At 41.9% G+C, this 13,144-nt stretch overlaps 1 protein-coding gene across 16 annotated transcripts in view; it reads right to left on the bottom strand.

Annotated features, from left to right (window-relative positions):
• The window catches only part of Med12l (mediator complex subunit 12-like), a 313,028-nt gene that overhangs the window by 268,066 nt on the left and 31,818 nt on the right, over window positions 1-13,144 (bottom strand). For 13 of the 16 annotated variants that reach the window (XR_003954333.1, XR_375531.4, XM_030252646.1 and 10 more), the window contains 3 exons: window positions 12,630-12,821; window positions 11,183-11,215; window positions 7,968-8,127 (listed from right to left, as the gene is read on the bottom strand). Coding sequence is in view for 14 of the 16 variants with exons in the window: in XM_030252646.1 (XP_030108506.1) it covers window positions 7,968-8,127; window positions 11,183-11,215; window positions 12,630-12,821 (385 nt within the window). In the remaining 2 variants the exon portion in view is untranslated. The remainder of the gene's footprint in view (window positions 1-7,967; window positions 8,128-11,182; window positions 11,216-12,629; window positions 12,822-13,144) is intronic. The other 3 variants (XM_030252647.1, XM_030252649.1, NM_177855.3) reach the window with 1 other exon arrangement.

Here is a 13,144-nt window from a genome sequence, read left to right as displayed (position 1 = left end):
ACAGGTGGATTTCTGAGTTCAAGGCTAGCCTGGTCTATAGAGTGAGTTCCATGACAGCCAGGGCTACACAGAGAAACCCTGTCTAAAAAAACTTTAAAAAAATATAAAATAAAAAAAGAATGGCCCCAACAGGCTCATATGTTTGGATGCTCAGTCAATAGAGAATGGAACTGTTTGAAAGGATCTTGTTGGAGTAGGTGTGGCCTTGTTAGAGTAGACATGTTACTGCAGGTGAGGTCTGTGATTTCAAATACAATAGAGACATAGATGAGAGAGAGAGAGAGAGAGAGAGAGAGAGAGATTGTGTATGTGTGTGTGTGTATGGGATGTGTATGTGTGGTATGTGTATATATGTGTATGTTTGTGTGTGTATGTGTGTGTGTATCACAGATCAGGATGTAGCTCTCAGCTACTTCTCCAGCACCAACCCTGCCTGCCACCTGAAACTGTAAGCAAGTCCCCAATTAATTGCTTTCTTTTATAAGTGTTGCCTTGGTGATGGTGTCTCATCGCAGCAATAGAGCCGTGACTAAGATACCTATATATTAGATCTATACCTTTTACATGATAGTGTCTGTGTGTTGCCTCATTGTTACTGTTAGCTCACTCAGCTTTAGGAAAAAGAAACTTCTTCCAATAAAATTAAACAGCACTGTTTTATAGCTCCGTTCCAATGCTGAACGTGGAGCAGAAAAATAAAACATATGTTTCTATTACAAGGAAATAAAAGCAATTTCTATTGAAAACACTCTACAAATCCTAAAAAAACATTATCAAGATGACGAAAGTCATAAAAGCCAATACTAGGAAACAATGACGTGTGATAGTCAATCTTGCCCCAAACATGCTGAACGATGTTTTCCCTCTCAAAGTCAGAATGCAGAACTTAATTCTGAAAGTTAATCTTCTCAAGTGCGTTCAATCTCATCCGGCTCCTGCGAGTGTTTGCTTGCCTATATAGCTTACTTGACTATGAACCTGGCTGCATAATGACTGTGTTGATGCAGGCAAGTGCTTCTAAATGCTCTGTACAATTAGAGAAGCTGAAAACAGTAGGAAAACACAAGAGGCCACCAGATGTAGCAAGGTCACAATAAAAACAAAAAAGATTAGGTATCTGAAAAGTAGAATCGTTCCATACACTATGCATGGCATACAGCACTTACATGTTAAAAATACATACAAAAAGGTTCCCACATGCCTGGGGCTAAAGCAAGGCTGGCCAGGTGATTCTAAGTGAGAGGGAACCCAACCCTCTCAGAATGTGGCCACCATGGCATCTCCAAATCAAGTATTCAGTCTGAGAAAAGAGCTACCAGGTATTAAGAAGATAGTTCCAGCAAACTTGACTGGCTCCCTATAACCAGCACACAGGAGTTACCTATGTACGCCCCACGCCTAGCACACAGGAGTTAGCTGTACCCCTATGCCCAACACACAGGACTTGTCTATGCCCCCATACACCCAGCACCCTGGACTTAGCTGTGAACCCCATACTCAGCACACAGAAGTTAGCTTTGGCCCTCCACACCCGGCATACAGTAAAGTGGAAACTTAAGAGTTCTTTAGAAAGTTGTTTGTATGGTGTTTTGCTGGAGCAAACATTTGGTTAAAGTGGACACAGGTACAAAAGGCAGACTCCTGGAGGAACAATTAGCTGAAGCAGACACAGGAGAGAGGATGTGAAAAAAAAAAAAGCATGCATGTAAAAGAACATGTGATGAAAGATTCTTTTCTAAGGACACACATGTATTGGTCTGTCTTACATTCGTAGTTGAGCTGCATTCATCAGGATGCCATAGAAACACACCAACACACTTCTGGTGGTATGCTGCAGTTTGTTGCTGCTTCCAAGGACTCAGGCTGATTGGACATCCATATTGATACAAGGCATGTGGAGGACATGTGATGTTTGGAAGGTATAAATAGGAGTCCACAGAGTGACGGAGATAGAGCTTGGCTTGCTGGTACAGCTAGCTGTGCAATGCTTGTGAGTCTCTCATCTTCCCTAATCTTCACTTCCCTAAGAGAGGCACGGCTGAGAACTTCTCCTGGTGTTCCTATTGGTCCCTCCTGCTGACTCAAGCTGAGGCCTGGCTGTTCCTGCTAGGTCAGGTCGTGTCACCCCTGTTGCTAACCCGACTCTACTGAACTGGACTGCTGGTGTATCCATGAGGTGTTTTCGAGTGGGTCAAGCTGCTGCTGCCTGTTAACCTGTGAACTGAACTGCCAATTTCCAGACAACACAGACAGGAACTGCTCCAAAGAACCTTTCTAAACAGGTCCACTTCCCCCCAACCTGTATCCTTTCTTTTCCACTACCTCTGGTGGGTGGTGGGTTACTAGGAAGGTTAAAGCATTTAAGAACCCTCATTAAAAATAGGATTTGAAAAAAATTAAAGTTACAACACAGGAGTTAGCTCCAAGACCCAGCACATGGGAGTTAGCCTCTTTATCTATCTGCTCCATTTGTTGAGTTACAAACCAGCACAAAAGTAGGAAGTAAATGCTTGGGACAAAAATTGGCTAAATGATGCCCCAAGCCTTTTACAAACCTCAACTCCATAAATATTCATAACTACTCAGATTTGAAACTCATTTCTGTACATAAGGAATGGCTCCACAAAACCTATATGTCAAGAAAGAATATGTCATGCTGGAAAGCTGGTTAAAAGGCTGTGTCTCAATAGGATGCTATTTCAGCTTATAGTCATACAGACTGGATTTTAGAGCACTTGTTAAAAAAAAAAATACTGTTGGGATCTACATTGTTCACTCATTGCTCTGAACTTTATCAGGTGTGTAAACGCCAGAGACTGAATTCGCCACAAACAACAGTGATTGCTCAGTGTGCTGCTATGATGCAGGACTTGCGTTTGATGCTGTTTGTATGGTCTGCCCTTACACAGATGGAATCGGCATTAATTGTGGTTGCCCTCCGAGGGAGCAAAAGCACAGAGTTACGGAGCTTGTTTAGTAAACAAGCCAGACCTTGTTGGAGAAATGGTGAGATAAGCAAATCAAGTTGGAAAATCCTAGATGCTCAATTTTCAATTAAAATAAGGAGCCATGATGACCTTATAAGAGCCATAGACCTTGGTTAGAAGGCTGAAGCCTTCTTCTTGGCAGGATTACAGTCCTTGAAGAACTCTTGAAGAAAGGTATCCAATACAGCCAAATACACGAGGATGCCATTAAGACAAGAACGAGAAGTCTCTGAACCTATAGTACCTGTAGTTGCTAATAAAGACATCAGAAGCTTGAACGAAGTAGAAAATGGGGCAGATGGACAAAGGGATTTCTAGCAACCTAGCCATGTGTGCTGGACATGGAAACTCACCAAAGTGTCTGAGGGACTAGGCTGACAGTGTTCATGAACTTGAAACTCCCTGTGTTTAATGTATGCGATGGGGGAAGACAACACTACAACATGCAAACATATGTTTTTATGTTCTGGTGTGGTGGCCTTAACGAGAATGGCCTCCATAGGCTCAAGTTTGAATGCTTGTTCCATGGTTGGTGGCACTGTTTGGAGAGGATTAGGAGGTATGACTTTGTGAGAGAAGGTGTGTCACTGGAGGTGGGTGGGCTTTGATGTTTTAAAGTCCATGCCAGGGGCTGGAGCGATGGCTCAGTGGTTAAGGGTACTGACTGCTCTTCCAGAGGTCCTGAGTTCAAGTCCCAGCAATCATATGGCTCACAACCATCTGTAATGGGATCTGATGTCCTCTTCTGGTATGTCTGAAGACAGCTACAGTGTACTCATATAAATAAAAATAGATAAATCTTAAAAAGAAAAAGAACTTGTTTTAGCCGGGCGTGGTGGCACACGCCTTTAATCCCAGCACTCCGGAGGCAGAGGCAGGCGAATTTCTGAGTTCGAGGCCAGCCTGGTCTACAAAGTGAGCTCCAGGACAGCCAGGGCTATACAGAGAAACCCTGTCTCAAAAAAAAACAAAACAAAACAAAACAAAACAAAACAAAAAAACAAAAAAAAAACAAAAAAAAAAAACAAAACAAAACAAAACAAAAAACAAAAAAACAATAAAGTCCATGCCATTCCCAAATCAGGATGTGTTCTCTCTCTCTCTCTCTCCTCTCTCTCTCTCTCTCTCTCTCTCTCTCTCTCTCTCTCTCTCTCTCTCTCTCTCTCTCACTGGTTCAAGCCTGCTCCCCAACCCCACCCCAGCTGCCATCCCTGCCTTGTGGTTGTCTCAACACATAGGATCCAGCTACTTCTCCAACACCATGCCTGCCTGCCTGCCTGCCTGCCTGCCTGCCTGCCTGCCTGCCTGCCCGCTGCCATGTTCCCCAGTGCTTTCTTTTATAAGTTGTTTTGGCCATGGTGTGTTATCACAGCAATAGAACAGAACTAAGACGTCTGTTGGCACATCAGCAGTCCTACATTACCTTACAGACCATATGGCATTTGACTGGACATACTATATTAATTTAGTATATACATTATGTTTACAATGGACTCATATAAAGTCTCAGCTTGGTTTTTCCTTTGTTGTTTAATATGCCTTGGGTGGTTCCAGCAGTTTAAAGAATCCAGGAGGCTCAAACATCGAGTGGTCCTACATCAATTATTGCAAAAGCTCTGATCTGAATCTTTATTGACTCTGACATTGGGGGCTTGTGACATTTTTACTAATTATTAATTTTACATGCGTGGGTGTCTTGCGGGCAATGTATGGTGCCCTCAGGACAGAAGAGGCTACTAGGGCCCCTAGAACTAAGTTACAGGCTGTTGTGACCCTCCATATGGGGGTGCTGGACATGGAACCCATGCTCTCTTTAAGAGCATCCAGTAATGTTAACCACTGAGCCCTCTCTCTCACCCCCAGTTTTTTAGATGTAGCTTTGGTTAGTTTGGAATTCCCTTAGTAGACCAGGCTAGCCTCAAACTATCAGAGATCCACCTGCCCCTGCCCCTGCCCCTGCCCCTGCCCCTGCCCCTGCCCCTGCCCCTGCCCCTGCCCCTGCCCCTGCCCCTGCCCCTGCCCCTGCCCCTGCCCCTGCCCCTGCCTCCTCTGCCTCTGCCTCTGCCTCTGCTTCTGGGTGCTAAGATTAAAGTCATGGTTCAACATACCTGGCAACTTTGTAATAGCAAAAAAAATTAAATAAGTAAAAAGTAATAATAATAAAATGAAACACGTGTAAGAATACAGAAAGCTAGGCTTGGTGTCACATGCTTGTAGTCCTAGAATTCAGCAGTCTAAATCAGGGGGAACTCTTAAGTATGAGGCCAGCCTAGGCTATAGAATAAGCCCTACTTTCAAAAAGAGATGATAGGATAAAAAGCCATAGTAGCTCAGAGTTAAATTACTCAATAACTAATACAAAGGGTGAGATAGTAATTTTTTAGTACAGAAATGTGACATATACCACCTTATAATATTATATGACATGCCAAAATGATCACATAATTGCTGCCTTAATTAGGTTTCTACATAACCAAAATAACATGGCAGATAAAGGGTTTATTTCAATTTATAGCTCCACAGTCCCACAGTTCAGTCATGGAATGCATTCCATAACTGAAGGAAGTCAGAGCAAGAACTCTAACAAGGCAGGAACCTGGAGGAAGAAGCTGATGCAGAGGTCACAGAGGAGTTCTGCTTACTGGCTTGTTCAATATTTCTTACAGCACCCAAGACCCTCGGAGCAGGAGTGGAACCAACACAGTAAACCAGGCCCTCCCTTATCAATCATCAGTCAAGAAAATGCACCGCAGCACAATCTGGTAGGGCGCTTCCTCCATTGAGGTTCTTGCTTCCCAAATGAGCCAAGCCGACATAAAACTAACCAGAACAATTGCTTATGTGATATTCCCAACCCGGAGAACAGTCGCCATCTGATCACGAGAAACGGGGGACCACTCTAAAGTAAAACGCGCCCCTTTCAGAAACATCAGTCGAGGAAAAGAAACGCTTGAGAACTACCTCTCGTTTAAAACAACTAAAAACAGAGGAGACGGATGAGCAGGACATGGAGAGAGAGACTGAGCCCACAGAAACATGCTGGCAGAACTGAGTCAAACCACATAACTCCCTGTCAGATGCAAGGGTCTCATAGCAGTAGGTTCCCAACCTGTGGGTTGCAACCTCTTTGCCGGGGTCAAATGACCCTTTCACAGAGGTTACATAGCAGATATCCTGTATGTTAGATATTCACTTTACAATTCATAACAGCAGCAATAATACAGTTATGAAGTAACAAAATAATGTTATGAGGGGAGGGGCCAGTACAGCATAAGGAACTGTATTAAAGGGTTGCAGCATTAGGAAGGCTGAGAACCACAAACCTAAGAGGTTATAAGCAAATTCCTAAAACGTAGGCAATTCTAAGTTGTTTTTAACTTCAGACTTTAGCATTTTTCAGACTCCAAGCCTGTGTGTGCTATCCTGAGAAAGGGTACAGAAAGCGTTTCAACAACTTAAACATTAACCGTTTTACATGTACAACAGGAATCATAAAGACCCGAGATGCTCTTTAGACGTAATCAAAAGACAAATCCTAGTATGTGCTATGTTGCTTACGAAGGGACAGAAAATTGCAACTGGTGAGGGAATCCAACAGAGAAGCTTTTATTAATATGCAAATAGTGGAAATGTTAGCTTTGAGGCAGAAGAACACACCTCCTCAAACCATCTAATGCTAGGGATAAGAGAAGGCACTGATGGTAAGATGACCACGAGGAGAAGTCCACCACGCTCTGCTAGAAGAGATACTTCCCTTCCCTTGGTGAAGGGTCTTGCATTCCATGGTAACACTCTCAAACCTAGGATGGACAGGACCTAGGCAACTCTTGTTTATTCTAAAATTGTTCTGAGATGCAGCTGGGAGACTAACTTCTGCATATCTTTTTGTCCCAGGTTCTGCCAACTGAGCTACCCAGGCACCTCTTTCATATACTTACCATTAAACTGAACATCAAAGAAAATATTGGCAAGAACAAATAACAACAACAACAAATGAATGTGTGCATATGTGCACACCTAAAGAATAGAGCACTCTCATCAGCTAGAGAGGCTGCAAGTTTCAAGGATTATAAATGGGTAAAATTCTTAAAATATTCATACACAGACAAAATGACACCAGACATAGGCAAACACAAATGCTTCTGGCCTTGTTATTCATATCTGTGTTTTTAAAATGACTGAACAATATCTGTAATTGGGGTACTACACTGAGAGACCAGCACTGAGGAATTCAAAAAGAAATCCAGCCCAGAACCACTCAAAATGTCCACGCAGCCTTATTGTACAGTTTGTATGTGTGAATATAGATAACCAGTAAGTAAATATAATGGGTAGTATTGATAATTGCAAATCAAATAAAGAACCAGGCAACAGCAATTTTATCCAGAGTGGTCCCAGATTTCACTGAGCAGTACCACAGTGGAACGGGGAGCGCACACTTGGGCATCTATCCCAGGGGAGGAAAGCAGTGCCCGCCTGCTTCCGGTAAGGCTTAAAGTAAAAAACAACATGCAGGCTGTTGGTGCTGGCCAGAGCAGGCAGCAGGTGAGCTCGGCAGCTAGTCATAAAAGGATTCTGAGCACAATTAACAGGATCACTCCAGCTACAAGCAGAAAACTGTGTTGAAGTAGCAAGATTAACTGGCATCAACTGTCATTACACACGCAAAGGCAGTGGCACTGACCAGAAAAAGAGGCAGTGAGCTCAGGGGCAGGGGCATAGGAGGTAAGGAACAGTTACGTGGACTGGAGGCCTGCTCAGCTGCAGCAAAAGCATGCAGGAAAGCCAGCCAGAGGTTGCTTCTGTCTAGACAAGAGACGATGGTGGAGATATCAACAGGGCTTGCTGCCTGTCAGCTGCATGGGGTGGGGAGGGGGGGTGGGGGTGGGGGCTGGGATGCTGAGTTCTCAGAGGGTGCAGGTGACAATTATTTGAAGAACCAGTAGTGAAATATAAAACATTGCCCACTGGCTCACTTACCCAAATTGGGATCGGGAGCCTGGCGTTTCTTAATTTTAGCTTCAGAAATAGCAGAGTAATAGGCACAAGTCATCTTGATCAGCCACGTTGCTCGAACCATTGGCACAGAATACTTAGCTAAATATGCAAAGACGTCCTCTTTTTTACTGAGGATGGGGACCTAAAAAGAAATAACATATGACAATCGCACACCAGAGCATTGCGAAGCACACTTACAGAGGAGGAAGTAAGGAAAGGGCCGGAAGTTAGGTGCTGCTATAAAAAAGTATGTTTGATAGATTTTCAAAGAGTGCATGCAGTTTGAAAGGAGGGAAGGAAATTTAACCCAATTTTCATTAAGAAACAAAAATCAAAATTATGCTTAGCACATGGTAAATAGGTTCTCAGCTGTGCTTTCTTATTGATAAAAATGAAGTCTTGTCACATTCTCAGATAAGGAAAGTCATTTGCCTTATGAACAAACAGGAAAAATTAATTTCATGATACTCCTCTAAATGTTTTATCCCAAAATTGGAAGGGAGGGGTCAGAAAGAATTTGCCATCATTCTACAATTCATCCGTGGACACTTTTCTTGTATGAAGCTTTCTAACTGCAGCATTTCACAAAAGCAACAATTTCCAGAAACTTTCTGAAAGTGTCTTTAGCCCCAGATATTAAGCGGAGCCTACCACGATGGATTGGCGAGTCTGCCTAATACACACTGTGCTACAATAGCAGGGCAATTAATGCGCTGGCTGAAGTAGACACTTGAGGCTGTTAATTATTTCTTCAAGACCACAAAGGTGCAGTTCAGCAAATTAGTTTTCCAATATGCCAGTGAATGGCTTGAAAGAGTTAATTCATTCTTCCAGAACTCCTCATAAATATCCTATGAACAGCCCGTTCATCTCTGTCACCTATTCAGTCTGTGATCATGGAGAAAAGAACGAACAGGAGTCCATTTGTTACATGGCAGCAGGTCGGGACTACTAAAACTATAAGGTGCACACAGGCCACAGACCACAGTAGGATGACCACTACTCTGCTACTTCCCTAGGCTTTGCCAGCCAAGTTCACCTCTTTCCAGCCATTTATTAATTTGGATCCTATGTACCAATGCTATGCACCTCACAAAGTGGTTACCCTGATATATATATATATATATATATATGTATATATATATATATATATATATATATATATATATATATATATGTGTGTGTGTGTGTGTGTGTGTGTGTGTGTGAATTGATTATTGGTACAATCAAAATTATACCAATAATACTTTGTTGCCTGATTGGGGATATGCCTATACCAGCTCGAGTGTTTTCATGCCACAGATTAAGGCCCTGTCAAAAGAAGACACTGGAACGCTGCCATGGATATCAATAAACCTTATCTCTCTCTCCTAAAACTCATATTTGAATTTGAGTTGAAAAGTCAAGGTTTAAACCTGCCAATTCATACAGCACAGAATTTCTCTACCAGCTTGTCAAGTCAGTGAACTTTTAAATTTAACTATTTACGTGACTAGTACAAGGTATGATCCCTGGAATTAAAAAGTGTAAGTGGTTTTGTTTGTTGTTTTTGTTTTTTTTTTTAATATAGGCCCTAAAAGCAAGCTACTTCAGTTGGTCTTTCCAAAGAAACATCAAGTTGTTCCAATGCTGAACGAATGCCTCCTGACCTTGGTCAACGGAGTACAGGGTGCTGACACTGTGGCTACAGAAAACTGAAGACTCTTTGACCAGGTGTACTTGCAGCCTTGGGTGCTGAATGCAGAACATCGCCCTCATGACACACAAAATACACTGCACAAAACAGCTAAAGGGATGCAGAAGACACATGAGCCAAGTCTATAACACCTCATCTCCGCACAACATAGTGATACATTTTAATGAGAAAATGTCCTGCCTGTTTAGCACACAAGGCACATCTTTCGTGGAACACGGTGTCTTGGTTACTCTCATTCAAGAAAAGCACAGGGTCAAACATTCAGCTCAAGACCTGATGCTTTTCACTGGAATATAAAATATGGAACCAGTAGTTTAAGTTGTATCAGCCCACGTCAGGTTGCCTCTCATTCATTCACACGGAAAGGATGCAAGATGGAACCCTACAATTGTAGCTAAATTCAAGGTTAAAAAAGTTAGTGTTTCCAGAGAGTCCTATTAATAGAATCTTTCATAGATGAGCAAAGGATTTATTTAAACAGCAACTGTTAGGAGGAAAAATGCAAACAGTCGAAAATTTGAAGTGTTTAGATAAAATACCATACCAAACCAAGTCACAGATCTTACATAAACAACACAGGACAAATGGCAAAAGCCTGAGTTGAGTCAAGTCAGGGCTTTGATATCCAAGCAAACAGATGAGAAGAGCATTACTTGACTAAGAGAGAAGATATATGTGTTGGTTTTGTCCAATCTATAGATTGGGCCAACTTTGGGAGGAAATAATGTTTCCTATGATTATTTTTAACGGTAATGGATTTATTTTTCTGTAAAACATCTGACATCAACTTGACATTGAATTTCAGCCATCACTGGGCAACAGCTTAATCTAGAGCTACGAAGGCAATTAAGATGCTAAGTGTGTGCTTCTTCTTTAGGCACAAGGATTTTACTATCACTTCTCCCCTCGGATGCTCACACCATTAGCGTCTTCCATCATCTAAACAGGACCAAAACCAAAGGAAATTCTTAGATCACAGTAACCAAGGGCACCTGCATAAACAGGTAAGAACTAGCCAACTGGTAAAGAGTTACAAGAATATCCCTGGTTGGCAGACTTTTCCTTTTCAAAACCAAGTAATGACAGTGACTACATTACAAGTCCTTACAGACACCTCTGGAGTCCTGTATGGCTTTACACTAACGGAAAACCATGCCAGAAACAAAATCTTCCCCATATAAAAATCTATTCTGAAAGCTGGGTAAGAGCTGGAAGATGACTCTGGATCACAGCAAATAAATCACTGTTTCCTTCCTAAGCCTTCTTGTACATGAATATCAGGTACATGAATATCAGAAATTAACTAAGTGGCTATGAAGACCATATAGAGAATTTGGTCCTTTGCCCAAAACTACAAGAGCCTTTGCCATCTCAAAAGGATGAAATGCTGAGAAGGGGGAAGAAGGACTCCTAGCATACCTAAGACATGAACATATCAAAGCAGAGTCAATGTTTTATAAAGAAATGTCTATGTTTGCAAAGAATTAATGCCAAGGCTTACCTGAGGGACACCTGACTTGGCCAGAGGCAGCTCCTAATAAAGAAAGAAGAACAATGGCTAATACAGGGCACCATGAGTTATCTCCCTCCTAAAAGATAAGAGACCCCTGCACCCTTCAAGCAAGGAAACCAATTCCTTACCAATATTTACTGTAAGAGAGCATCTAAGAAGTATTCTTAGAGCTTGTAATAAAGGAAAACTTTAATAAACACCTAGCTGACAGCACGGAGGATATGAATTGGTGTTCAGAAGCCATCAAACTTTGAAGGATGCTCTACGGCTTACATGGCCTTCAGACACAATCCATGGGCCACAGTGAGACCACAAACACATATTAATACTGGGGATGAAGTGTTCCAGCTCTGGTTTGGGCAGGTTGAGACAGAAGCACTAACTCTGGGAAGAGTTGGTCACACTTAAACAAGCATTCTTCAAAGACTACAGGTGCCTTTCATCTTTATCTGTCTGTCTGTCTGTCTGTCTGTCTATCTATCTATCTATATGAGGCATGCAGTGTCAAGACTTATAGCAAATTAAAGCCAACAGAGGATGCAGGCACTATTTTCAAAGAGTTGCTTTCAAAAGCAAACACACAAGTATATGAAGGCACTGACTTCTGAGCTGGACCCACGCCAGGGGAAATGAGCACTGCATACTTAGAACTGAAGACGGAGCCCCTAGAACTGAGGGACTTTGGGGGAGATGAGAAGAGATAACCAGAATTATTACAAAGTTACACAAGAAGTCAGAGATAAAGACTGGGGGAAATTTTCTAACTTTACTATAGGCTTTCAAAGGACATCTTATGTTGTTTAGACTACAAGATTATTCAGCCTACATATTGATTATTCCCACTGAAGAAAATTACTAAAAGTAAAGATTTTAAAAGAACCTCCTACCTACCACCCCACACACACCCTTGCTGAAAACTCTGAAAGTTATAAATAAATATGCCTGTTTTCTTTAAAACACCTTTTCATAGCACAAGTAGTCACAGAATAAAAATCTTCATCTTGCTTGGCAGTAAGACTTAACTTAGCCTAAAGATATTACTTATGTGTATTTGTGTGTGTGTGTGTGTGTGTGTGTGTGTGTGTGTGTGTGTGTGTAGGTATTTTGACAGACATGGGAATGATCTCAAAGCAAGCGATCCATTTTTTTGTACCTCAAACATCTTGATCTAAGAAAACTGAAAGTGTTATGGGTGGAAAAACTGAGGCCTTATTGCCTACACTTAAATTTTAAGATATATTTAAGTCAGCAAAAACTGCTGTGATCAAAATATAGAGGGAAGAACATAAGAACAGAATTATCTGGCAGTATGTGCCTACAACTGAACCTTTGGTTTAAAAAAGAGTGGGAAAAAATAAGTGTACATGTGAACACCATCTCAAACAGCTTCATTTATAAAACTGTAATTATAACAATAGAAGAAAATACTTGATACCTTTTTTGCCAAGATAGCAAGTGGTTTATTCCCTGCTAGGTCAGAGAACCAACTATGAATTGCACTCTGCGATCGGGCAGTAACCAGCCAGTAATTATCTTTAGCATTAACTTGGGGTTTCTTCTTTCCGGTGTCCTGGAAAGTGTTAAGCTTCAGTTTCTCGGCCAATATGCTGCTGAAATACGCACCGATCTGCAGAAAGAAGCAGGAGCAAGACAGCGTTTAAAGACAGTGTGCAACGGCCTCAGTGTTACATAGTTTGTCTTCAACATAGTTTGTTTCCACTAAAATCTTGATATAGCCCATTGGAGAAAATAAAAATGTCTATCTTTGAAGCTTAAAAACTGTGATTTCCACATAGTAAGTCTTAAAAAGTCCCAAAGTAATACAATGAAAATCTCCCTCACCACCTGGCAACGTGAAGTTAACTCCATCGGGATGAACTGCGGACTGGGCCATGCTCTCCTTCTTCAGAAAGCTACCCTCTCCCCTGCCACACTGCACAGGCCACATGA

Source organism: Mus musculus, chromosome 3 (genome assembly GCF_000001635.26).
Source record: "Mus musculus strain C57BL/6J chromosome 3, GRCm38.p6 C57BL/6J".
Taxonomy (NCBI): Eukaryota; Metazoa; Chordata; class Mammalia; order Rodentia; family Muridae; genus Mus; species Mus musculus.
This window is presented reverse-complemented; position numbering and strand designations above follow the sequence as displayed.